The sequence below is a fragment of the Pelobates fuscus genome, chromosome 7 (genome assembly GCF_036172605.1).
Source record: "Pelobates fuscus isolate aPelFus1 chromosome 7, aPelFus1.pri, whole genome shotgun sequence".
NCBI lineage: Eukaryota > Metazoa > Chordata > Amphibia > Anura > Pelobatidae > Pelobates > Pelobates fuscus.
In genome coordinates this window covers 28,799,067-28,825,739 of record NC_086323.1, presented here as the reverse complement: position 1 = coordinate 28,825,739, position 26,673 = coordinate 28,799,067, and the positions used below count along the sequence as shown (strand labels likewise).

General features: G+C 41.3%; 1 protein-coding gene across 2 annotated transcripts in view; it reads left to right on the top strand.

Moving 5' to 3' along the window:
• The first annotated feature begins 12,844 nt into the window (after positions 1 to 12,844).
• Positions 12,845 to 26,673, top strand: part of LRP8 (LDL receptor related protein 8) — a 125,754-nt gene continuing 111,925 nt past the window's right edge. For both annotated transcript variants that reach the window (XR_010084076.1, XM_063427849.1), the window contains exons 1-2: positions 12,845 to 12,980; positions 18,429 to 18,557. Coding sequence is in view for 1 of the 2 variants with exons in the window: in XM_063427849.1 (XP_063283919.1) it covers positions 12,896 to 12,980; positions 18,429 to 18,557 (214 nt within the window). In the remaining variant the exon portion in view is untranslated. The remainder of the gene's footprint in view (positions 12,981 to 18,428; positions 18,558 to 26,673) is intronic.

Below are 26,673 nucleotides of genomic sequence, written 5' to 3'. Positions count from 1 at the left end.
AATATTATCTTGTATCATACATATATTAAGGAATTTCATTAGTTACCACAAGCCTGTTCATACCGTTATAGAACAACTATCTTACAATCTACAGTATGCCTTAACATGATGTAAGCTCGTTTAAAATTATAAAATTAGTGCATTGTACTACAATACCCTAATGCTTTCTATGTCACTCTCTCTCTGTTTTGAATGTGCATGCGGATTGCCTTTGGGGTACCACGTGCCTGATTGTTATCACCATATGCACTGCAAAAATAAAGAATTAAAAAAAAAAAAAAAAAAAATATTCAATACATGACCTTTATAGGAATTGCAATCAGTAGGTCCATTTATTACCTGTTTGGAATTGTAGTTGTTTAGAGACTTCGCACTACAGAAGTTTACTCACTAAACTGGAAAGTGTAAAGAATTGAGAAGGAAACTGCAATTTTGAATTATTTTTTTTTGTCAATCTCTTTTTTTATTGAAGCATGGGAAGAAATACATCACAGGTAGAATGGAGTTAGAACATATGTACATAAGCGTAGTACAAGCTAAAACATGGATTCTTCAATTTACTAAGCACAAGGGATGAAACTCCTAGCAAAGTCCGCCTCATTTTTTTTCAATACAGAGAAATGTAATAGAAAGAACTCTCTAAGGCTAGAACAAACAAACTGGAAAAACAGCTCAGGTGGAGAATTTCTCTAGTTCAACTACTTTGGCCCTTTATTTTCCGTTAACTTGATTCTCCGCAATTGAGTTATAAAAAGTTAAGTTGCGGTCTCTAACTTGGCACCGGCAGTAAGCATCGTATTTTGTGTCCTTCCTTCTAATCTACGTACAGTATTATTACACATGGTCAGTTTTCCAGTAAATGTCCTGAAGGCAAATTTGTGTTTAGAATACGCCTGACTGTAGCGCAAATCATTGCTCAATGCCTGCGTTTATCCGATAATCATGCTGACACCATCTGGCTAAATCTGTGTTCAAATCTGCATGTGTCAATTTGATTCACAAATAAACTGCTGTGTTATATTTACACATTATTAGACAAATGAAAAATTAAATTGTTTGCTCCCAGAATTCCATGCAGGATATTGTGCTGGATGGAGTCTGTATATCTCCCCAGATTCTGCAAGGTTGCTACTTTGTGTAATTAGCCCCAGGGAAATGTGTTTTAAAAGTAATATTGCACTTTATATAGGTGTATGTTTGGGCCCTGGGGTGGAGCACTTGGAGAGTAGGGTGGCCCAGTGCTCCACTGACTCCACATTTTGGAGGTTGCTTGGAAACTGCAGGTGAGAAGTCCAGTTCCAGAGTTTCAACCCTGATTTACCTCACCTGAAAAAGATTGTTAATTGCAGGCAGTACCGGCCTTAGGTCGTTAGGCGCCCCGTGCGAAACATTTACACAGCGTCCCTCCCTGGTCACACCCGCTAATCCATGTATCATGCATGTATAAGGATGTAGTGTTTATATAGGGAGATTTAAAAAAAAATGCATATAGGCCCATGTGTGAACGCTAAATTTAGGGTTGCCACCTGGCCGGTATTTGATGCACTGCGGCCGTACCAGCAATATTATTGCCGGTATTTTTCTTTCAAGAGAATGTGCTGCAATATCGGCACCGGCCACCAGGGTGTGCAGTGCTCTCAGGCCATATTAAGAATACTGGTTGGTGCTAGAGCTGTGTGGAGAGGGCTGAGAATCTGAGATGGAATGTCGCAGCTTGTCCCTGCCTTCTCCAATAATAGAGACCGCGTGGGAGGAGCTACTGAATGGGAGGAGTGGGAGGAGCTGCAGGTCAAGGAGATGGAGGCATGGCAGTAGGAGCTTTTTTTTGAGAGCAGGTACTTGTGTCTGTATATGCAGCAGTTTGTGAGTGTGTGTGTGTATGTGTACTCAGCAATCATTGTGTGTCTGTGTTCAGCAGTCTGTGTGTGCGTGTGTTCAGCAGTCTGTGTGTGTACTAAGCAGTCTTTGTGTATGTATTCGGCAGTCTGTGTGTGTGTATTCAGCAATCTGTGTGTGTACTAAGCAGTCTTTGTGTATGTATTCGGCAGTCTGTGTGTGTACTAAGCAGTCTTTGTGTATGTATTTGGCAGTCTGTGTGTGTACTAAGCAGTCTTTGTGTATGTATTCAGCAGTTTGTGTGTGTATGTATTCAGCAGTCTGTGTGTGTACTAAGCAGTATTGGTGTATGTATTCGGCAGTCTGTGTGTGTGTATGTATTCAGCAGTCTGTGTGTGCGTTCAGCAGTCTGTGTGTGTACTAAGCAGTCTTTGTGTATGTGTTCAGCAGTCTGTGTGTGTACTAAGCAGTCTTTGTGTATGTATTCGGCAGTCTGTGTGTGTACTAAGCAGTCTTTGTGTATGTATTCAGCAGTTTGTGTGTGTATGTATTCAGCAGTCTGTGTGTGTACTAAGCAGTCTTGGTGTATGTATTCGGCAGTCTGTGTGTGTGTGTATGTATTCAGCAGTCTGTGTGTGCGTTCAGCAGTCTGTGTGTGTACTAAGCAGTCTTTATGTATGTATTCGGCAGTCTGTGTGTGTGTGTATTCAGCAGTCTGTATGTATGTGTATTCAGCGGTCTGTGTGTGTGTACAGCAGTCTCTGTATGCATTCAGCAGTCTGTGTGGGTGCACACAGCAGTCTTTTTTTATAATCCCGGCCGGCCGTGTGTGAGCTGTGTCGGCCATAGAGCGCCCCCTGCTGCCATGGTGCCTTGTGCGGCCGCTCAGCTTGCGCACCCCTTAAGGCCGGCCCTGATTGCAGGTGCTATTAAGTATTCCCCTGCCATAGGAGGAGTAGAGGTTGTGTTTGCTTCCTGTGAGTTGAAAGGGAGAGCTAAAAGAACCTAAAACAGTAAGGTGGATGTTTATGTTTATTTATGTTGGGAAATAGACAAGCCATCCAACCCAGTTAGTGTATTATTTTGTAAAGTTAGTGCTCAGAAGAGCAGGGATTTTGGTTTTCTTTATTTTGTTATACCTTACTTCACAATGTTGGATTTTGGAACCACAATAAAAAGAGCAGGTTCTTTTACCTCCTCCAGCGTGTGATGTGTCTCCGAAGCCTGATAATACTGTGTGTAACACACTAATCCCAGGACAAGGTACCAAAGGAAAGGAGTACTTTTGTCACAGTACCCTTTAGAGTGACCTGCCCTTTTTAACCACATTTAAAAAAACAAAAATTTGGGACATTAGATTTTACCTTGTGTTGCAGACACTAGATTTATGCAAAATCAAGTTCCTTTTCATTCAATCCGAAACAAATTGATCCATCCGGAAACTGTCCATTGAATAGGACTCCACAGAAAACCCTAGGTTAATCGATTTGTTCAGGTGTGGATGAAAAGGAATTTGATTTGAACGTATCGTCAGAAATACATTTTTGCACAAGTCTAGTTAGCACTGTTATACAGCATACACATAACTAAACATCAAGCATTGGGATGTAATACAAGTCAATATAGATACACGGGTTACTATACAAGTCAAGTCAGGATAATAGAAATACACAGGTCATTATAAAAGCCAGGTCAGGATACCAGAAATACACAGGTCAATATACAAGCCGGGTCAGGATACCAGAAACACACAGGTCATTATACAAGCCGGGTCAGGATTCCAGAAATACACAGGTCAATATACAAGCCAGTTCAGGATACCAGAAATACACAGGTCAATATACAAGCCGGGTCAGGATACCAGAAATACACAGGTCATTATACAAGCCAGGTCAGGATTCCAGAAATACACAGGTCATTATACAAGCCAGGTCAGGATACCAGAAATACACAGGTCAATATACAAGATGGGTCAGGATACCAGAAACACACAGGTCAATATACAAGCCGGGTCAGGATACCAGAAACACACAGGTCAATATACAAGCCAGTTCAGGATACCAGAAATACACAGGTCAATATACAAGCCGGGTCAGGATACCAGAAATACACAGGTCATTATACAAGCCAGGTCAGGATTGCAGAAATACACAGGTCATTATACAAGCCGGGTCAGGATTCCAGAAATACACAGGTCATTATACAAGCCGGGTCAGGATACCAGAAATACACAGGTCATTATACAAGCCAGGTCAGGATACCAGAAATACACAGGTCAATATACAAGATGGGTCAGGATACCAGAAACACACAGGTCAATATACAAGCCGGGTCAGGATACCAGAAATACACAGGTCAATATACAAGCCAGTTCAGGATACCAGAAATACACAGGTCATTATACAAGCCGGGTCAGGATTCCAGAAATACATAGGTCATTATACAAGCCGGGTCAGGATACCAGAACTACACAGGTCATTATACAAGCCAGGTCAGGATACCAGAAATACACAGGTCAATATATAAGCCGGGTCAGGATACCAGAACTACACAGGTCATTATACAAGCCGGGTCAGGATACCAGAAATACACAGGTCATTATACAAGCCAGGTCAGGATACCAGAAATACACAGGTCAATATACAAGATGGGTCAGGATACCAGAAACACACAGGTCAATATACAAGCCGGGTCAGGATACCAGAAATACACAGGTCAATATACAAGCCAGTTCAGGATACCAGAAATACACAGGTCATTATACAAGCCGGGTCAGGATTCCAGAAATACATAGGTCATTATACAAGCCGGGTCAGGATACCAGAACTACACAGGTCATTATACAAGCCAGGTCAGGATACCAGAAATACACAGGTCAATATATAAGCCGGGTCAGGATACCAGAACTACACAGGTCATTATACAAGCCGGGTCAGGATACCAGAAATACACAGGTCAATATACAAGATTAGTCAGGATACCAGAAATACACAGGTCAAACAACATAGGGTCACGTAGATGACGCAATCCTTTTAAGAGCGTGATATTATCAATATCAAATGTATCAAACCTGCCCAGTTTTCCACTCCCAGCCGTTGGAAAAACACCCCATTATACCACCGCAGCCATGTTTCACTGTTGGGGTGGTATTTTACAGGTGATGAGCGATGCCTGGTTTCATCCCTCCCACCATTTAGAGCCTTTGTAATCTCATGGATTATAATAGGAGCACTTGTGGACACACACTGTAAACCTTTAATGCTGCTCACACACCGAAAGGGAACTCTGACATGAAACGGGAGAGAGAAATATTGATATAGACTCAGTAAAATATTGCATTAGCATTGTAATACGCCATCCCTGGTAGGAGGAATCCAAACCCCTGCCGAGAGGCCTTCACTGTCACAATTTCAATATCCTTGTTTGCTCAGGATTCGTAATAAATTGGTTTATAAATTGATTTTCCACCTAGGTTTTATTTCCAAATTTAAATCAGCCGCTCAAGGAGGTAATTTTCCATGAAAATCTTAACCTTTAATTTTACATGTTTTTCACCCGCATAAGCCACAAATTGCTTGTTTTGCCATCTTTGTCTTAAAGGGGTGTTCCAGGCTAGACGTGACACGCACATTTCTTAATGTATTATCTCCGTAATAAATAAAAAAAAGATGCAAACAAAAATTTAATATAATAAATTAAATTGAAAAACCCAGGCAGCAGTTCAGTTTATCACATAGGATGAGCGAAAGTCCCAAATAAACTCGTAGCTATATGACATGAATGTTTATAAGAAGCTTCATTTACACTTTTGTGAATGACACCGAATAACGTCTGTTCAAGCTACCAATCACACGTCACCTCTCAGAGGTGCTATAGAGTTTGAAGTGTCATGATTTCCTTATATATGTGTTCAGGACCCCAGGTCTCTGCCTGTGCAATAGATTTTATCCTTACGAAAGTCTACTTTTCTAAATGTATTTGGAGAATATTTGATTTTCAATATATACCATATGTTTATTTTTTTATATTTGACCTTTTCTTGAGCATTGTTCTGAAGCTTGCAGTAGGTATATTGAGTCTGCGGGATACAATATTGTGCTGATGGTATTTTACTATTTTATTGTGCAATGTAATAGCTAATCTTTAGATGTTCCGCAGAACCTTATCTAAAACCTACACTGTGAATGAATATTGCATGCGGACACACCCAAAATCAATTTCCGGCGTTATAAAGATTTTTTTCTCAATGGACTCAGAATTACCTTGAGATTAAAAACTCTAAAAAATAGAACAGAATCGCAATAGACGACCTTAACTTGACATCACCAGATAACAGCCACTTTCTATAAACACTTCTATAAATTGATGTACTGTTGCAATTTCTGAAGTATGGCTTTTGCATAAGCCCATATATAACCTCTGTTCACCACGCTTGTATTTACCGATTTTGTCAACCGAAAAATAAAGAATTACAAAAAAAAAAACTCTTAAAAAAAACAGGCACAGAATGGGCAATGATTTTAACAGATTGCAGACATGTCAAACAGTTGTTACGGTCTTTCTTCCCATCTCTACCAGCATGTAATATACCTGTGACAAGTAAATAATTTATCTGCAACTGCAATGGACATGACAATTTGTCTCCCAGTTCATGGCTTCGGAGGCTCTGCTGAGACAAAGGGGGCATAATGTATAGGAACTATGCTGGATGGTAGGAAAAGGGTTCTATTTGCACTGTACTGGATGGCAGGATATGGGTTCTATTGGCACTGTACTGGATGGCAGGATATGGGCTCTATTGGCGCTGTTCTGGATGGCAGGATATGGGTTTTATTGGCACTGTACTGGATGGCAGGATATGGGTCCTATTGGCGCTGTTCTGGATGGCAGGATATGGGTTCTATTGGCACTGTATTGGATGGCAGGATATGGGCTCTATTGGCACTGTACTGGATGGCAGGATATGGGTTCTAGTGGCACTGTACTGGATGGCAGGATATGGGTTCTACTGGCACTGTACTAGATGGTCAGGATATGGGTCCTATTGGCGCTGTTCTAGATGGCAGGATATGGGTTTTATTGGCACTGTTCTGGATGGCAGGATATGGGTTCTATTGGCACTGTACTGGATGGACACAGGCACTAAGCTAGCACCGCACAGAATGGCAGGATACGGTTAAATATTGGCACTATCCTGGGCACCACGACACAGATCCCAAATTGGCATTGTACTGTCTGTATGGCAGGACATGAGTGCCAAATTGTCACTGCACTAGGCAGCACAACATGTGGCATATAGGTACTGTCAATCTGGAGCTGGAATTTAAGAGGTATTCGTTATACTAGCTGTTTAAATCAATAAACAAAAATTGAAGCTGGCTAGAAAATCAGAATCGTGTATATTGGATATCTCTTGACTGATATCCTTAGGGTCAGCTATTGAAAGAATTCCAGGGACATCAGAGAAAGCCCCTTATGAGATAGCAGTTCCAGACAAGATTCTATCTGTGGTGATACTGACCTCTCATTAGCTAAACTGAACTAAGCTGCCAGGAAGTAACAGAACCAGTTGTCTGATTGAAAGCCTGGAGGGTGTAACAATGTTAATTTATAAGAGTGTCACTTTGTATTGAAATCTGCTTTTTTTGAAGATGAAAAAAAGAGAACACACTCATCACATATAAAGCACTTCAGCATCCCATTAAGGAACAGGTAACTATTCTGGTCTTTGTTTTTTATTCAGTTTTTTTTTCGTCCTTGCCTTTGTTAAATCTTTAAGAGCTGTTAAAGTATATAATATTTTGTTTTCAATGTCTCTACACAGGGAAGGAAGGATCCTGTGTTAATACATGGTTGAGTTGCTGTAATACAGGTATTGGTTACCTGAACAGGTTCATTGAGTATAGATAACATGGACAGGTATGTGTATGACACCACGCACGGCCTACAGTCCGGTATCGCAATGCAGCTTTAAAGTTAATTCGCCATATACAGAGATTTATGCTGGAATTAAACGGAATTAAACAAATCTTCACATAATAAAAAATCTAATCTTTTAGTAACGGGAGAGAAGGAAAACACAGACTTATTGTGGAGCGGACAACAGGACGAATTGTTCATGTTAAGCTGCTTATAGACTGTTGGGTGAAATTGCTGGTTTTTGTCTTGTTCATGAGTTTATTAATGTTATACGCAAGTTTTCTTGCAGCACTAAGTCCTTGATCAGCAATTTTGTAAACTCCATTTCCCATTATACTCAGCCAGCCTAGAAAAGGGCTGCAGAAGATGTGAAATTTAATTCATAAATATCTGCAGTGCCAGGTTCACCCGTCACTGAGCTAGACCTGGGTATGATCGAGTTTAGTAAATCAGGTTTGTTTTTCAAGGGGGTTTATTCACTAAACAGTGAAACGTAGTTCAAAAAGTCTCCAAACGAACTGTAGTTACACCTCTTTGAACGAGATTTTTGCAATTTTAATTTCCCATATAACTATTTAGTGTTTTTGTTGGGAGTATGAGCGTATAATACTTTTTCACAACTATCCCCATAGCTGTGTTTTACCATTAAATTAGTCTGTGTCCATAAAATAATTTAATCCTGTTCTGATTAATCATGCTGTCACATAAACGCCAGCTGAAATAGCACTGAGACTTTCTACCAAACCACAAAGACAAATACTACGGTCTCCTCGTTAATTTATCTACAGGCTTATTCAATAAAGTGTCGATTATTAGGAATGCAATGTCAATCTGAGATTTTAGGCCAGCATGGCTGACTTGAGAACATTGTTGACTTTAAGAATTTTATCAATTTTTGTTATTCTGTTTTTTTTAAGTTTGAAATTGAGTTTTGTCAATAAACCTGCGTGTGTTTCCTGGTTACACCATAGAATGCGGGAGGTAATGATGTATTGAGTAAATACTCTTGAACTGACTGCCACATCACCCAAAAAGTCTCCCACTTCCTTCTTCCTGCTCTGACACATTCATACATTGCAATCACACTGATAGCTTAGAGCAAGTAGTAACGCAGAGAATTCACAATACACACACGTTAAACGCATGTAGATTTCTATTTATGGAGACTTTGTGCCTTGCTTTAGTAAACGCTTTCGATTTACAAGCCTTGCATCGTGACGTAAACACATAAAATAGACTTTCACTCTGATCTAACCTCCTTTAAAATCATTTAACCCCTACTTCGGGGTACTATAAATTTGTTGCAGAGAATGAGATAATGACTGCACCGAGTGAAGACACGGTCAATAAATTGACTTATGGGCACAGCGGGCAAAGGCCAGGAGTTGGCATAATCTGGACACCGTGATCCAAAAAACAGGTGCTGGGGTAAATACTAAAAGGAGCAGTCACCTTGGATACCAATAGAATGGAGGATATTTATCAAGGTAAACCAGGTGCTATTCTGGGTGCAAACTGCTAAATGTTGAGAGACATGCTATTGGTTTCCATGGTGACTGCACTTATTTAGCACTTTGCACCAAGAATAGCACCCTTTTTGCCATGATAATACATCATGTAGTTTTGTTGCCACAGCTGCATGGTGCAGTACTTATTTTATAGGGACATTCCATGTTGGAGATGGCTATACTTTTTAGTACATTATTATTACCGATTGTACAGAAACACATTTTGTAACAGTATAAAATGAATAAATGTGGTCACATAACGTGCTTGTGCATATTTTTAAGAAACCTACCTGTATAACTGGGAATGCAGAGTCCCAAAGATGCCATCAGAATGTAAATGTATATGCATCCAATTTAAAACCAATTTTGACTCTCCCTCTTTCTATTGCCCCGTGCAATAAGGCAGGTTATTAACTCTATATAAAACACGTAAAAGGCAATTCATAAAATAAATACACTTGCTGTTTGCAGGTCTGTGCAAGCAGTTAGAATACAATAAATAAAGTAATAAACATATAATAATTATAAATTATAATATACACTTTAAAAAATGTAATATGATTAAATGATTTATGTATACTGGACCTTTACATGATGTTAACCCTTTATCCCTGTTGTTTAGCTATGAAGTGAGTGGTACTGTCACTTTTTCTAAGGATAATGGGCAATACAATAGTATTTGTAGTTAGTAGCCAATTCTTTTAAAACTGAGAATTTGATTGCATAATTTCATTTTCAGCTGTTCAATTGCATTCTGGGTGATGAAGTTGAATGTTAAGACCTTTGATTTTTGAGAGTCTACACGAGGAAGTGCCTCTGCGTGTCAGTCTGACAGTCACTGTAGGAGAGGGTCAATACACCCAAACTAGGATGGTTTTAGTGTTTGAGTGTGCCTTTTATGCAGCTCTCTCACCACTTTGTCGTGTTTTATTATTTTATAAAAATTAAAATCTTTATGAAATAATCATTTTGACCTCATGGAGATATATCTGAAATTCCAACACAATCAAAAGATATTAAAAGACAAAGTAGACCAAATTACACTTGACTAAGGCTGAGCCGCTAACTCGGACACATGGTAAGCATACACAGTTGGACGAGGGCGCACTGGCTGAAACGGAGAGGCATGCCGAGGTCTCGGACCCCGAGGTCCGCGGATACTCTGTAGACCGATACTTATGACTGCCCCACAAGGACTTCATGCGTCCGAGGCCTTGACAGTGACCCACCAGACGTATGACTACCCCCACAGAAACCAACATCAGACAACTACAGTCCCATGTGACGCTCTGACCTAGACTCCCATACCCCTGGGAGCTTAGCCACCACTGCATAAGTAGAGGACAGAGTCGGAAGACAATGTAACAAGACCTGACTTGCCCATGACGACTACACCGGTAGTAGAAGCGGTATTCCTCAAACCCCTGAGTTATGGAACCAATTTATAATATATGTTTGTATTGTGGTATTTATACCTGTAATACCTACTGCTTGATACCGAATTTATGTTATTATCCTGTACGTCATGACAACGGGTTACCTTTCCCACGCAAACACAAAATCTAAGCAGAGATTGCAGCCTTTAAACGTTAGTATAGGGGTAAAGGGCTCATCTTAGCAAGTATCTCTGACAACAGGACAAGCTATAAAAAGATAACTGCACATGGTGGTCGGAGACAGGGATTTACAATGCCTAATTTGCATATCAGCCCTTTCTCCGAGACAGAACAGGCACGGGAAGAGGACCCTGCTAGTTGAGATGTTAAGGGATAACTGTGAGACATGGTCAGGTGGGAAAACCCTACCTCAGTTAGTCAGGCCGAGCCGTAATAGGGAATGTCACATACGACTGCTGTTCAAGAGATTTTTATAAATAGACACGTACAGTGTGACACGATGCATATCGGAACTGCATATTTACCTGTTCAATGCTGACGAAGTTAATCCTGTATAATGTATAACGTGAATTAACATGTATACCCCTACCTTTATTCTGTACCCCTTGAAAATTCCTTAATAAAAGAAAGATTGACTATAAAAGACAAAGTAGAGAGAGTTCCCAACAGCTGTCCACAGTGACTGTGAGCAACAGGCGTCTTCTTGCGCATGGCGAGAGTTGGTGTACAGAGCATCCTGCAGCTGCGCACGTGCAACAGTACATCATTGACGCAGTTCCTGGAGGATGACGCACTTGGCTCTGAAAATGTCTGCCTTAATAAAGATTTGGTGCCTGTGAGGGGAAAACTTCCAGTGAATATATCCAACTTATCATAATACAAGACGAATATAATCTATGGGCACACTGGGCATTAAAGGGTTAAAGGGCATTTAAGGACGACCGTCACTTCGCTGCTAATTACGCCACTGTATAAAATAGTAAAAAATACCTACAATTAGTTTTTTTCATAAGCTGCTTTTTATTTACAATACAAAGACGACAGGGCTGCTTTAAACCAGTTTATGAAAAAAACTAATCATAGGTATTTTTCACTATTTTATACAGTGGCGTGATTAGCAGCGAATTGATGGTTTCCCTTTAATGCCCTTTAACCCTTTCATGGCCGGCGTGAGGTATATCCTCCTGGCATCGTGTCTGACCTCAGGGGGTTAAGAAATAATGTTTCAGAATTTCACTATCTCTTCATATAATGAATGAAATAATAATAATAATAATAATAATAATAATAATAATAATATAATGAATGAAATAATGATAATAATAAAATAATAATAATATAATGAATGAAATAATAATAAAAATATAATAAATGAAATAATGATAATAAAATAATAATAATAATATATTGAATGAAATAATGATAATAATATAATGAATATAATAATAATAATAATAATAATAATAATAAAATAATGAATGAAATAATATTAATAATAATGATAATATAATGAATGAAATAATGATAATATAATGAATGAAAAATTGATAATAATAATAATATATTGAATGAAATAATGATAATATAATGAATGAAATAATAATGATAATGATAATGATAATAATAATATAATGAATGAAATAATGATAATAATAATAATAATATATTGAATTAAATAATGATAATATAATGAATGAAATAATGATACTTTAATATAATGAATGAAATAATAATGATAATAATAATATATTGAATTAAATAATAATAATATTAAATTAATGAATGAAATAATAATAATATAATGAATTTAATGATAATAATAATAATAATATAATGTATGACATAATGATAGTTTATTTTATATCCATTCACTGAGCCTGTCTGACAGGCTATGAGAGGGTCTGATTACTCCATGGACGTTAATGGGTTAACGCCATGGTGAGCTGCCGGATACTAAATGGTTCATTATCACTAAGGGGAGCTGTTTGATCTCTGACTCCACCCATTCTGGCCCCGCCCACAGAGGGGGGTCCTTTGAAGTGTTTGTCAATAGACACGCCCGCTGTGGTGACTCCGCCCACAGAGGGCGTGGTATTTTGCTGTCACCTCTTACGTGGTTGCCAGCGGTTCCTAGAAAGGCCCCGCCCCTATTCTAGTGACGCCCGGTGGGCGGGGCGCTGTCAGTCAGGGCTCGGGCTGCCGGCTCCATGCGCCCCGGGACCCGGCGGTGGCACCATGAGGAGCGGCTGCAGCAGCGGGGCCATCCCCGGCCTCCTCCTCCTCCTCCTCCTTCTGGTACTGGGGACCCAAGCGGACAGAGGTGAGAACGGGCGGGTTATGGCATCACCTTCTGGGTCCATCACCTTCAGGGCCGGAGGACCAATCCCCGGGCTTCAGCATCCCCTGTATCCATCCACCTTCACCATGATCCATCCCCTGTATAGCCATACTCTCTATCCATCACTCCATCCCCTGTATAGCCATACTCTCTATCCATCACTCCATCCCCTGTATAGCCATACTCTCTATCCATCACTCCATCCCCTGTATAGCCATACTCTCTATCCATCACTCCATCCCCTGTATAGCCATACTCTCTATCCATCACTCCATCCCCTGTATAGCCATACTCTATCCATCACTCCATACCTTCTATCCATCCCCTGTATAGCCATACTCTGTATCCATCACTCCATACCTTCTATCCATCCCCTGTATCCATCCTTCCATCCCCTGTATAGCCATACTCTGTATCCATCCCTCCATCCCCTGTATAGCCATACTCTGTATCCATCCCTCCATCCCCTGTATAGCCATACTCTGTATCCATCCCTCCATCCCCTGTATAGCCATACTCTGTATCCATCCCTCCATCCCCTGTATAGCCATACTCTGTATCCATCCCTCCATCCCCTGTATAGCCATACTGTGTATCCATCCCTCCATCCCCTGTATAGCCATACTCTGTATCCATCCCTCCATCCCCTGTATAGCCATACTCTGTATCCATCCCTCCATCCCCTGTATAGCCATACTCTGTATCCATCCCTCCATCCCCTGTATAGCCATACTCTGTATCCATCCCTCCATCCCCTGTATAGCCATACTCTGTATCCATCCCTCCATCCCCTGTATAGCCATACTCTGTATCCATCCCTCCATCCCCTGTATAGCCATACTCTGTATACATCCCTCCATCCCTTCTATCAATCCCCTGTATCCATCCCTCCATCCCCTGTATAGCCATACTCTGTATCCATCCTTCCATACCTTCTATCCATCCCCTGTATAGCCATACTCTATCCATCACTCCATCCCTTCTATCCATCCCCTGTATAGCCATACTCTGTATCCATCACTCCATCCCTTCTATCAATCCCCTGTATCCATCCCTCCATCCCCTGTATAGCCATACTCTGTATCCATCCTTCCATACCTTCTATCCATCCCCTGTATAGCCATACTCTCTATCCATCACTCCATACCTTCTATCCATCCCCTGTATCCATCACTCCATACCTTCTATCCATCCCCTGTATCCATCACTCCATACCTTCTATCCATCCCCTGTATCCATCACTCCATACCTTCTATCCATCCCCTGTATCCATCACTCCATACCTTCTATCCATCCCCTGTATCCATCACTCCATACCTTCTATCCATCCCCTGTATCCATCACTCCATACCTTCTATCCATCCCCTGTATCCATCCCTCCATACCTTCTATCCATCCCCTGTATCCATCCCTCCATACCTTCTATCCATCCCCTGTATCCATCCCTCCATACCTTCTATCCATCCCCTGTATCCATCCCTCCATACCTTCTATCCATCCCCTGTATCCATCCCTCCATACCTTCTATCCATCCCCTGTATCCATCCCTTGATACCTTCTATCCATCCCCTGTATCCATCCCTCCATACCTTCTATCCATCCCCTGTATCCATCCACCTTCACCATGATCCAACATCCATCCTCAAAATGATCACCTATATCCACCATCATTATTATCCAACATCCATCCACCTTCACCATGAACCCCCGAGCACCATCATCCCAGCATCCATCCCCTGTATCAGCTTTCACCGTGAATCCTGGCCACCATGACCCATTATTCCTTCATCCACCTGGATCATGACCGCAGTACCTAATGATCCAAAACTCCCAGCTCAGCATCCACTACTACCTCCACCATGACCCTGGATAACATGACCCAAAACTTCCAGCCCTTTATCCACTACTACCTGCACCATGACCCTGGATATCATGACCCAAAACTTCCAGCCCTGTATCCACTACTACCTGCACCATGCCACCCCCCTTCCCACCACCCCTCCCGGGTACCATGATCCACACTATCCACCTGCACCATGACCCAAATCTACCAGTCCTGCATCTCCCTTTACCCACACCATGACCCTGGATATTATGACCCAAAACTCCCAACTCAGCATCCACTACTACCTGCACCATGACCCTGGATATCATGACCCAAAACTCCCAACTCGGCATCCACAACCACCTGCACCATGACCCTGAATATCATGGCCAAAATCTCACAGTCCTGCATCCACCACTACCTGCATTCTGATGCAAGCCTCCCAGCCCTACTGCCTTACCCCCAGCAAATCCCCCAGACATCATGATCCAAGCTCTGTATCCATCTGCTACTTGAACCAGGACCCCCAGACACCATTACCCTAGCCTAGCTTCTCCATAAACTGCACCATGATTCCAACTTCTCAGCTCTGCATCCACTGCTGATCTAAACCCCTGGCAACATTATCCAAGCTTATACCATGTTCCGACTGCTTTATGACTATCTCACCCTGGCATAGTTACCCAGCTTTGTACCATTCTCTGTCTGCCTTATCACTTTCTCACCCTAGCATCATTACCCAGCCCTGTACCATGTGCTGACTGACTTGTTGTCACTATCTCACCCTGGCATCATTACACAGCTTTGCACCTTTTTCTGTATGCCTTATCACTATCTCATCCTTGTATCATTACCCAGCCTTGTACCATGTGCTGACTGCCTTATCACTATCTCACCCTGGCATAGTTACCCAGCCTTGTACCATGTGCCGACTGCCTTATCACTATCTCACCCTGGCCTCGTTACCCAGCGTTGTACCATTCTCTGTCTGCCTTATCACTATCTCACCCTAGCATCGTTACCCAGCCTTGTACCATGTGCTGACTGCCTTGTCACTATCTCACCCTGGCATCATTACACAGCTTTGTACCATTCTATGTCTGCCTTATCACTATCTCACCCTGGTATTGTTACCCAGCCTTGTATAATGTGCTGTCTGCTTTAGCACTAGCTCACCCTTGTATCGTTACACAGCTTTGTACCATTCTCTGTCTGCCTTATCACTATCTCACCCTGTCATCGTTACCCAGCCGTGCACTATGTGCTGACTGTCTTACATCATCTCACCCTGACATTGTTACCCAGCCTTGTACCATGTGCCGACTGCCTTATCACTATCTCACCCTGGCCTCGTTACCCAGCGTTGTACCATTCTCTGTCTGCCTTATCACTATCTCACCCTAGCATCGTTACCCAGCCTTGTACCATGTGCTCACTGCCTTGTCACTATCTTACTCTGGCATCATTACACAGCTTTGTACCATTCTATGTCTGCCTTATCACTATCTCACCCTGGTATTGTTACCCAGCCTTGTATAATGTGCTTACTGCCTTGTCACTATCACACCCTGGCATTGTTACACAGTTTTGTACCATTCTCTTTCTGCCTTATCACTATTTCACCCTGGTATTGTTACCCAGCCTTGTACCATATGCTGACTGCTTTAGCACTAGCTCACCCTTGTATCATTACCCAGCCTTGTACCATGTGCCGACTGCCTTATCACTATCTTACCCTGGCATCGTTACCCAGCTTTGTGCCAGTCTGTCTGCCTTATCACTCTCATCCTGGCATTGTTACCCAGCCTTGTACCATGTGCCGACTGCCTTATCACTATCTCACCCTGGCATTGTTACCCAGCCTTATACCATGTGCCGACTGCCTAATAACTATCTCACCCTGGCATCGTTACCCAGCCTTGTACCATGTGCCGACTGCCTAATCACTATCTCACCCTGGCATCGTTACCCAGCCTTGTACCATGTGCTGACTGCCTTACCATCATCTCACCCTGAGACCGTTACTCAGCCTTGTACCATATGCCGACTGCTTTATCACTCTCACCCTGGCATTGCTACGCAGCCTTGTCACTATCTCACCCTGGTATTATTATCCAGCTTTGTACCATTCTCTGTCTGCTTTATCATTATCTCACCCTGGCATCATTACCCAGGCTTTTACCATGTGTTAACTGCCTTATCACTATCTCACCTCTTTAACCATATTCTACCTAAAACAAACATCACTACCAACTCTCGCTGCCATGCACTACCTGCCCCTTCACTGTATCACCCTTAGACATCACTATACAGTATTGAGCCTATCTACACATTGCTGTCTAACCCCTAGCCATCTCTGACATGCTTTCGGCACCATCATTCTCTCATACCTGGGGTTCATTATTCACCATCAATATTTTACCTACGGGTATCATTGCCCCAACCTTGTTGCCACCCTCTGCCTGCACCTTCACTAACTCACCCCCTGATTAGACTCCATTACACCAGTATTGCACCCAACCACAGCCTTTATCGTCATCTTGCACCATTCCAGCGTTTACTTTATCACTATTTCACCACCTTTTTAAACTTCCTCACTCCATCCGCTAAACCATACATTGCCTGTCTGATTCCTCTCACCCCCTCTCAAAGCTCCACCACCCACAACCACCATAAAACTGTTAACCCAGCATTGCCCCCGTCTTCTGCTCAATTCCTGTCCCTATATCCTCATCCCATCCCAACAGCCATTCACTCCCTCTGCTGCATCCCTTTTTGCGATCCTCGTAGCCTTGTTATCCCTCTGCTGCATTTCAATATCTTCTATTTCTTTATCCGATGTCTGCAGCCTTGCTCTCTCTTCTGCCTGCATCCCACTATCAATATGTTTTATTTACCCCTTGCCCTGCAGCTTTATACCCCTCTCTGCATGCATCCTTCTCCCTCTTTTCCTTTATCCCGGCCTCGCAGCCTGGCACTCCTCTGCCTCCATTCCTCTGGTAATATTCCTTTATCCCAGCCATGCAGTTCCTTCACAATTACTGTGTTGCATTCAGACCCCAGAAAGCCAATTCCCCAGCTTTTCACTGCTGTGCTGCCTGCACTTATTATCTCAATCCTGCTTCCAATACGACAGCCTTGCAGGAATCCTGCTGTCTCAGCTTTGTAAGGCCAGCCACTCAGCCAGGTACTCCTCCTGCCTGGACTGTTACTGTCAAACCACGGTCTAGGGTACACTGTCAGTTACCCAGGCTTGTGCTCCTCCACTACCTGCAGTGCAGCCTCACTGTCACCCCTTTTCTGTGCTCAGTCCTGTCAGCCTCCCTGTCCCTGCCAACTCTTGCAATCCACCTGTGTAAGATGCATTATTGCAACATTGTGTTTAGTATTATCTATGTCCCAGGATATCAATATCCAATTTAATAGAAAATAAAATGGCCCTATTTGAGCAGAGTATCAAAACCTTTCTTTCTCTAAGCAAACCACTCCAACTCCCATCATGCTCAGACACCAGAAAGGGTTGTGATTGTCTTCAGGTTATCTCAGTAGGGCACCCACGATTCTTTCTTTATCCTCTCCTATTCACTGGTTCTGTCTTCTTCCAGGGGTGGGTCCGCCCGTATTCGAGTGTGAAGAGAACCAATTTTTGTGCAGGAACATGCGTTGTATACCCATACTGTGGAGATGTGATGAAGATGATGATTGCTACGATAACAGCGATGAGGAAGGCTGTAGTGAGTAGCATTTACACCTTGGCCCTGTTTCAATATATATGCAGCGTGTTATAATAATTTGGTCACTTAAAAAGTTAAATCATGCCTATTGGTTTGGAGGTGTACATTTGTTTAGGTTAGTGAAATCTTGGTTGTCCAGGGAAACGCCAGTTAGTAGCTCACACCCATACACTGTGTCTATAAACGTACCATTCTATTCATGTCAAAGCAGGTTATTGAACAGAGAGTACCTTGGCTGCTGCATAACCTCTTTTAATATATCGCTCCTAACAGAGCGCTGATTCCTATTGCGGCCTCTGATCCTACACTCTGTTTTTACGCAAACTATATTCTCTATTGTGTGTATATAATGTTACCCCTGCTTTACTTTCCTCGGGGTTCGCACTATGTGTTTGTAGCATGCACTGGTTTGTTATATTGTTTGTCTATCAATATCTGCATCCGATTCGCTCAGCTTGGTGTGATGCATACCATCCAAAATGGTTGACTTGTTACATCCGTTAAAAACAAAAGCATTTATTGATGAACATTTCAAAATAAAAACCTCTACATCCATGGACACTTCTTTCCAAAATCACAGAGTAGATGATGGGGATTTTGTGTTTTCAGATTTTTTTGTGTATCGATTTTCTTTAGAAAACGTATTTAACAAGTAATGAGTGAGTGAACTTATAGCTCTGTATAAATAACTGTGCAGTGCATTTAGAGCGCTGTATAAATAACTGCAGTGTATTTAGAGCGCTGTATAAATAACTGTGCAGTGCATTTAGAGCGCTGTATAAATAACTGCAGTGTATTTAGAGCGCTGTATAAATAACTGCAGTGTATTTAGAGCGCTGTATAAATAACTGTGCAGTGCATTTAGAGCGCTGTATAAATAACTGCAGTGCATTTAGAGTGCTGTATAAATAACTGTGCAGTGCATTTAGAGCACTGTATAAATAACTGCAGTGTATTTGGAGCACTGTATAAATAACTGCAGTGTATTTGGAGTGCTGTATAAATAACTGGTGCAGTGCATTTAGAGCGCTGTATTAAGTGCGGTGCAGTGCATTTAGAGCGTTGTAGAAATAATGGTGCAGTGCATTTAGAGCGTTGTAGAAATAACTGGTGCAGTGCATTTAGAGCGTTGTAGAAATAACTGGTGCAGTGCATTTAGAGTGTTGTAGAAATAACTGGTGCAGTGCATTTAGAGTGTTGTAGAAATGGTGCAGTGCATTTAGAGTGTTGTAGAAATGGTGCAGTGCATTTAGAGTGCTGTATAAAGATCGATGCAGTGCATTTAGAGCGCTCTATAAATAACTGTGGTGTATTTAGAGCGCTGTATAAATAACTGGTGTATTTAGAGCGCTATATAAATAACTGGGGTGCAGTGCATTTATAGCTCTGTTTAAATAGTGATGCAGTGCACTTAGAGCGCTGTGTGAAGAACTGTGGTGTATTTAGAGCGCTGTATAATTGCGCAGTGCATTTAGAGCGCTGTATAAAGATTGATACAGTGCATTTAGAGCGCTCTATAACTGCAGCACATTTACAGCGCTGTATAAATAACTGGTGTATTTAGAGTGCTGTGTATTTAGAGTGCTGTATAAATAACAGTGCTGTGTATTTAGAGCGCTGTATAAATAGTGGTGCAGTGTATTTAGAGCGCTGTATAAATAACGGTGCACTGCATTAGGAGCAATGTTTATTATGGCACAGATTATTACAGTTTTGGTAAGAGCAGGGTTAACACAATGTCTGGCTGTGCATTATGTAAGTAGCTGTATTAAAGCATGTTGTGGCACATTCATTGTTTAGTGGATTTAATACAATTGACAGGTGAGTTCTGCTCTCTATGGGGATTAACGCTGTGTGCTCTGAGAGCAATAACTTTATATATCACACTCATTATACTTGGTACATTGATGTGCATGTTGGCATCATTTTAAAAAAAAAAAAAAAAAAAAGTTGTTTATGAAATTACCATTCGTCGAACAAAGTCTGATACTATTTTATCTTTTACGTAATGGTATGTTAGATTTATTTTGAAAGCCTTGAAACAAGGTAGCCAAAAGACAGACCCCATCAGTTTTCAACTGCAGCTCCCATGATTCCTTTCTAGCCCAAAGTGAATCTGTTACATGTGACATTTTTGCACAGACCATTCAATAAATTGGCTGTTAGTGCAGCATTTATTTTATAATGAATGCAAAATGTGTGTAAGCAGGCGCACCACACTTAATGCTTCAATTGTATTTACTTAGATGAGGCATTGAAAAACTGTCACCAACAGAAAAGTGACAATACCTCTTTAAGGCTTCAGTGCATCATGGGAGTTGTAGTTTTACTTTGGCAATTCTTGCAGAATCTCTGTGATGGTATAGGAATAAGGATGTTTGTCACATGCTTGTCCCCTCTCCCGGATGCTCCACCTTGCCTTGTCTAATCATATACTATGTATCCAGACTGACTTTATGAATGAAAGCTAGGAAAGCTACATGTGTGGCTGTTGTTGGCTGCGGCTGAGCATCAGATCTAGTCACATGCAGCCGAGGTGGCCAATTGGAAGGCTACAATCGAGTACACACCCCTCAATCTGTGAGCAGGATGGAGTGGAGACCATTAACCGTTGCATTGCTGTAGTCACGTGGGAACACAAACCTGTCTGTCTACCTGTAATATATTCTTGTTATATTGTATTTGTGAAAGCCACATGGATTGTATAGCTGTGGCTGACATTTTAACACACTGGGACTTCCTGATGGGTTTTTAATTGTGATATTTTTAGATATTGATTTTAAATTATTCTCAGCATTGATCTGTGTGGTTTTATCTTGTGCTGTATATATTTACGTGTGTGAATGTTTGTATCGTCCTCTATATATTGGTTATTTGTCTGCTGTGGGTACAAGACCTTGTTACAGCCCAGATCGTGCTTTGTCATGCTGTCAGTGCATTGTGTGTTTGCCACTCCCACTCTTTCGATGACACAATATACAATAAATGATGACACACTCTTGTATACACAACACCTGTCTTGGAATTCAGAGGAAATGAATACAATTTACTGTACCTTTCTTATTCTATGAATTAAAGGACATGCAGGGATTTGTTCTAACCCTGTAATGTCCATCATCATTTAATGGTATTGTCCGAATGTGATGTTTGAACACCCAGTCTGAATGGAGTCCCTTGGCTGCTTAGCATCAGTGCCTCTGTACATGTCCTGAGTGCTACATAACAAGGTTATGTTTGAATAGGTCTTAAAGGACCAGAGAATGAAGATGGCATGGAGGGGGTTTGGGGGAGAATCAGATTAATGGGGAAGGTGTGTCCCAGGTATAGTGGGAGTTTATGGCAGTGTTATCAATAAAAAATAAAACTAATTTGCAAGGTTGGAGTCTATAGAAAAGAACAAAAAATTTAAGCAAGCCAGAAGCAAAACAAAAAATAGGTTATGGCTGATGGGACTTTAAATAGGTTCTTTCACTTTGGACATAATGGCACATTCTAATATCCATCTACTTGTTATGGTAAATATAATATTACAATTCTGATTTTATTATACGTAGAGTATATTTTGAATGCAAGACTGTCTAGGCACAGCCTGGCACACTATGCAAATACTAAATGTTACATTGATATCTGTAATGTAATCATGGGAATAAGAAGCCCAGGTACACGTACACAAGCAGAGTGTATTTGAAATAAGTGTGCAAGTTTTGACGTACTTACACCTTGCACACCAGTGAGTGCTCTCCAATAAAATATTAATCTGGATTGATCCTCAAATAGTGTGAATGACAATATCACTCGCAAATGTATCATTTAGAGTAGCTAAGTATTTTGTTTTACTTACTACATATTTTCTGTATTATTATTAATTAGATTTATTTTCTTTTTTATGTGAAGTCAGTCAGAAAATGTTATAGGGTGATTGGCTGTCTATGCAGATACAATTAAATCCATACATGTATTCACCTCTCCCCCCCCACCCTTCCAAGTGATGCAACTATTAAGGCAAAATTGTCACTGTGGGTTTTTGCACAACTTGTTGACTAACTAAACGTTAGCTCTGGGTTGTGCTTTTTAAATGTATTATTTAAAATTCACATGAGCAATGGGCGAGTTCATATGTGCTCGTATGCCATTTCTCGATACGTGCGTGTCGTGAGGCGATGAGGTTGCCTTGAACACAGGATGGCAATGGGCATAAGTGTTTTTTTTTTTTTTTTTTGTTTTTTTTTTTTAAATCATCTCACATTTTCTCACCTTCTTAGAGAAAGAGGAAGAGAGATCTTCAAGAACTCTATTGCAATCCCTTTGATGGAAATCAAACCCATTCTTTAAATACAAATACCGGTACATAGTTTAAATACTGCTCATAAGAACTTTCCTGGGCAAAGTAGATAATTCGAGGATACCAAAGGGCTTTTAAAACTAGCACCTATCAGCTGAACAGGCACTCACCGCCTTGTTACAAAATAAAAACCAGGGGTCTGCAGGTGTTTTAAACTCCTAATTTAAAGCTGTTTTAAACTCGGAGTGCATACTGTGTCAGAACTGTAAGTTGTTTTTTGAGCTAATAAGTGGTCTGTCTTGTGGATTGTAGTGCCTGATTGTATGCAGATTGACAGAGGTCCAGATAGGTGTCTTATTAGAAAGTGATTAGTGACTTCCTAGGAGCCTCTCCACATTGTGAATTATTCTGGGAAAAGTGATGGAGCTACAGGAATACTTGCTGGTAGCTATGGCATCAACTAGTATAGTGGATTAGCCCGGCTGGAATCCAGCTCTAAGCACAGTTCAGTTTTTGTAATGTGAAGTGCCTTAGGAAGTTATTCATGAGCGGATTAAAAAAAATTAACAAAGTGCACTTGTCATTCACTGAATAAATACTTGTGCTGTCGGGATATATTCACTAAATGGAGAAATCAAAACTAACCTGAAAAGACCCGAGCTGGGAAAGTAACAGTTGGAGAAGGTTTGTTTTTTAAATTTCTTTCAGTTTGGCTTATTTGACATTAAAATTCTGTTTATGCAGCCCTTGTAACACCTCCCCTGGCTGTGGCTCACACATCCGGCATGATCAGATGTTGACTTACCTTGTAAGTTTTTATCTCCTGCTCTATAAATTGAACTTAAATCACACACAGGATATAGAAGGGTATTCATAGAGCAGGGGATAAGAAATTATAAATTTAAACCATGTGCAATAAAGGAAGTTTAAATATTAGATCTCTCTTTGCAGGAAGTGTTTAGGAAGGATGTGCAAATATCATGCAGGGAGGTGTGACTATGGCTGTATATACAAAGTGATTTAACTCCTAAAGGGCAGAGAATTCAGCAGTGAGACTGGAGGGGCATGATCTATACACCAAAACTGCTTCATTAAACTAAAGTTTTTTTGGGGGCCAATAGTGTCCCTTTAACTAGTCGGTTAATAAGCCCCAAAGTGACCTATTTATCTCTACAGATAATTTTATATTTGTGAGTTGTGAAATTGATGTCTTTATAAATAAAGAGCTTTGATATGAGAGCCACATTGTAAAAAAGAAAAGTCAGGATGACTCTGCATACTTTTTTATTTCAATATTTGTGCGTATAATTAGAAAGGCATTGCAGCCGAGAGCAACAGACTGTCACTTCTATGGAATTTACAGGGAAGTGACATTGTAAATCAACCTTTACTTGCAATACATTTTGAAATATATTCTTTTGCATGTGATTTATTTTCTTTTACATTTGTATCACAGATTACATCACAATCCTGTTCAGACAAGGCAAAACCAGGGCAAACATTGTGAATGGAGAGGAGAAGTAGATGTATATCTATCTATCTATCTATCTATCTATCTATAGTTCCTACATATACATAATTTTTTTAAATTCTGGTAAATGACCATTCATAAAGATTTAGTAATTTAATTGTTTAACCTTATTAAATAAGCATGCACATTTTTGTTTATGTGCAAAATAGGACTCTGATGTCACCTCGGATAGTTTTGCTTATTTATTTTTTGCCTTCACAATTGCTAAACCAATTGGTCCTCTGTGCACTCCACCAAAGATGTTTGGCAAACATAGTCAACTATAGAAGGTTACCGTATATACTAGAGCAGGGGTAGGCAACCTTTTAGCAGCACTGTGCCGATATAGGATTGTGATGTCCCGAAGCGTGCGGTCCTATTTTTTTTTTAATTGAGGTGCGTGTGCTGCCGTATTCTGCTTGTGTTATTTTTACTGTAATTGCTTTGTATCTTTGTATATGTGCGTATATGCAGGGCCGTCTTTAATATTGACTCGACCTGGGCATAGCATTTGCTTGGGGCCCCCTGGACCTTGTCCCCCCTCCCCAGGCGTGCAATCACCTCCTCCACCCCAACGCTGACACACACAGACATGCTGACACACACACACACACATATATACTGACACACACACTGACAGACAGACACACAGACATACTGACACACAAATACTGACACACGCACACAGATAGATATACTGACACACACACACAAGCATACTAACACACACAAAATTTACACTTTAAAAATCCACCCTCCAGTTTCCTACCTTTCCTGCTGGTGGCTGAAGGTGTTGGGAGTTGGGGTCTGGCTCTCTCGTCAAGCCCCCCTCCACTCTGCCTACTCTTCTTTCTCGCGCGCTCCTCTCTTTGTGGGAGGAAGTGATGCACGGCCGTCCCTTCCTCCCAGCCTGCTGCCGAAAAGCAAGGGGCCCACTTGCGCTGTTAAAGTGCCTCAGCGCGCGACCAGACCCCTGCTGACAGAAGCCCACCAGGTGGCCCTTTGTGCATGGGCCAGCCGGTGGGTCTCCTTAGTGTGCGGATTACCGGCCGGGGGGGTGAGAAATAGTTCAGGCCAGCGGGGCTCACGGTGGAGCTGCCCCGTTTGCCCCGTGTTAAAGACGGCCCTACATATATGAGCTATTATATTGTATATGTTCATGAGTAGTTTATGGTATTGTGTATGATACATATGAATGTAAGCTGTGTATGGGGGCTGCTTGTGGAATTGTGTGTGTGGATGGATATGTCACATTGTGTGTTTGGTAGTGTGTGGGGGCTGTTTGGGATATTGCATATGAGAGGCTGCATATGGGGTTGTGTTCATGTATGTGGATTGTTAGTGGTGTTGCGTTTGTTCGGATTGTGTGTATGTTTGTGTGTGGGCTGTCCATATTATTTGTATGGTGGGAAGGGTTATTCTGCATTTCTGTGTATATCTAGCAGTGTGGGCGACTTCCCTGGGTTCCAGTGGGGACCAGGCCGGCCAGGTACATGTCAAAGACAGGAGCTGCAACTGTGTGCTGCTCTACTACTGTGTGGATTCCCATTCACAAGAGCTGGGAGGAAGTGATATGAGATCACTTCCTCTACGTGCTGCAATGCATAAATTGAGGATTGTCCTTCACCACCTTTTCGGATTAGCAGATATCTGAAGTTTTACTGGGACTCCTGATAGGCCAGAGCCTGTTTTACTGGGACTCCTGATAGGCCAGAGCCTGTTTTACTGGGACTCCTGATAGGCCAGAGCCTGTTTGGCTCTAGCAGCCTTGAGTGCCGTGCAAAGGCACCTTGAGTGCCGTGCATGGCACTAGTGCCGTAGGTTGCCTACCCCTGTACTAGAGTATGAGCCGACTCGAATATAAGCCGAGGCCCCTAATTTTACCCCAAGAAACTGGGAAAACTTATTGACTCGAGTATAAGACTAGGGTGGGAAATGCAGCAGCTACTGGTAAATTTCTAAATAAAATTAGATCCTAAAAAAATTATATTAATTGGATATTTATTTACAGTGTGTGTATATAATGAATGCAGTGTGTGCGTATGAATGCAGTGTGTATGTGTATGAGTGCAGTGTGTGTGTGTGTGTGTGTGTATGAGTGCAGTGTAAGTGTGTGTGTTTTTGTCCCTTGATACATGGCAGGGAGGGGGGCTCTCACTCAAAGAATTTAAAATATGTCACACTCTTTTTTTTTTTTTTTTTTATAATTTTTCTGCGGGTCAAAATAATACAATGTTATAGTCATGTGATCATAAACGGAACTGATAGGTTTAAAAGCTCAGGTCAGCAACAAAAAAGTATTGTATTTTCAATTTTTTTTTTTT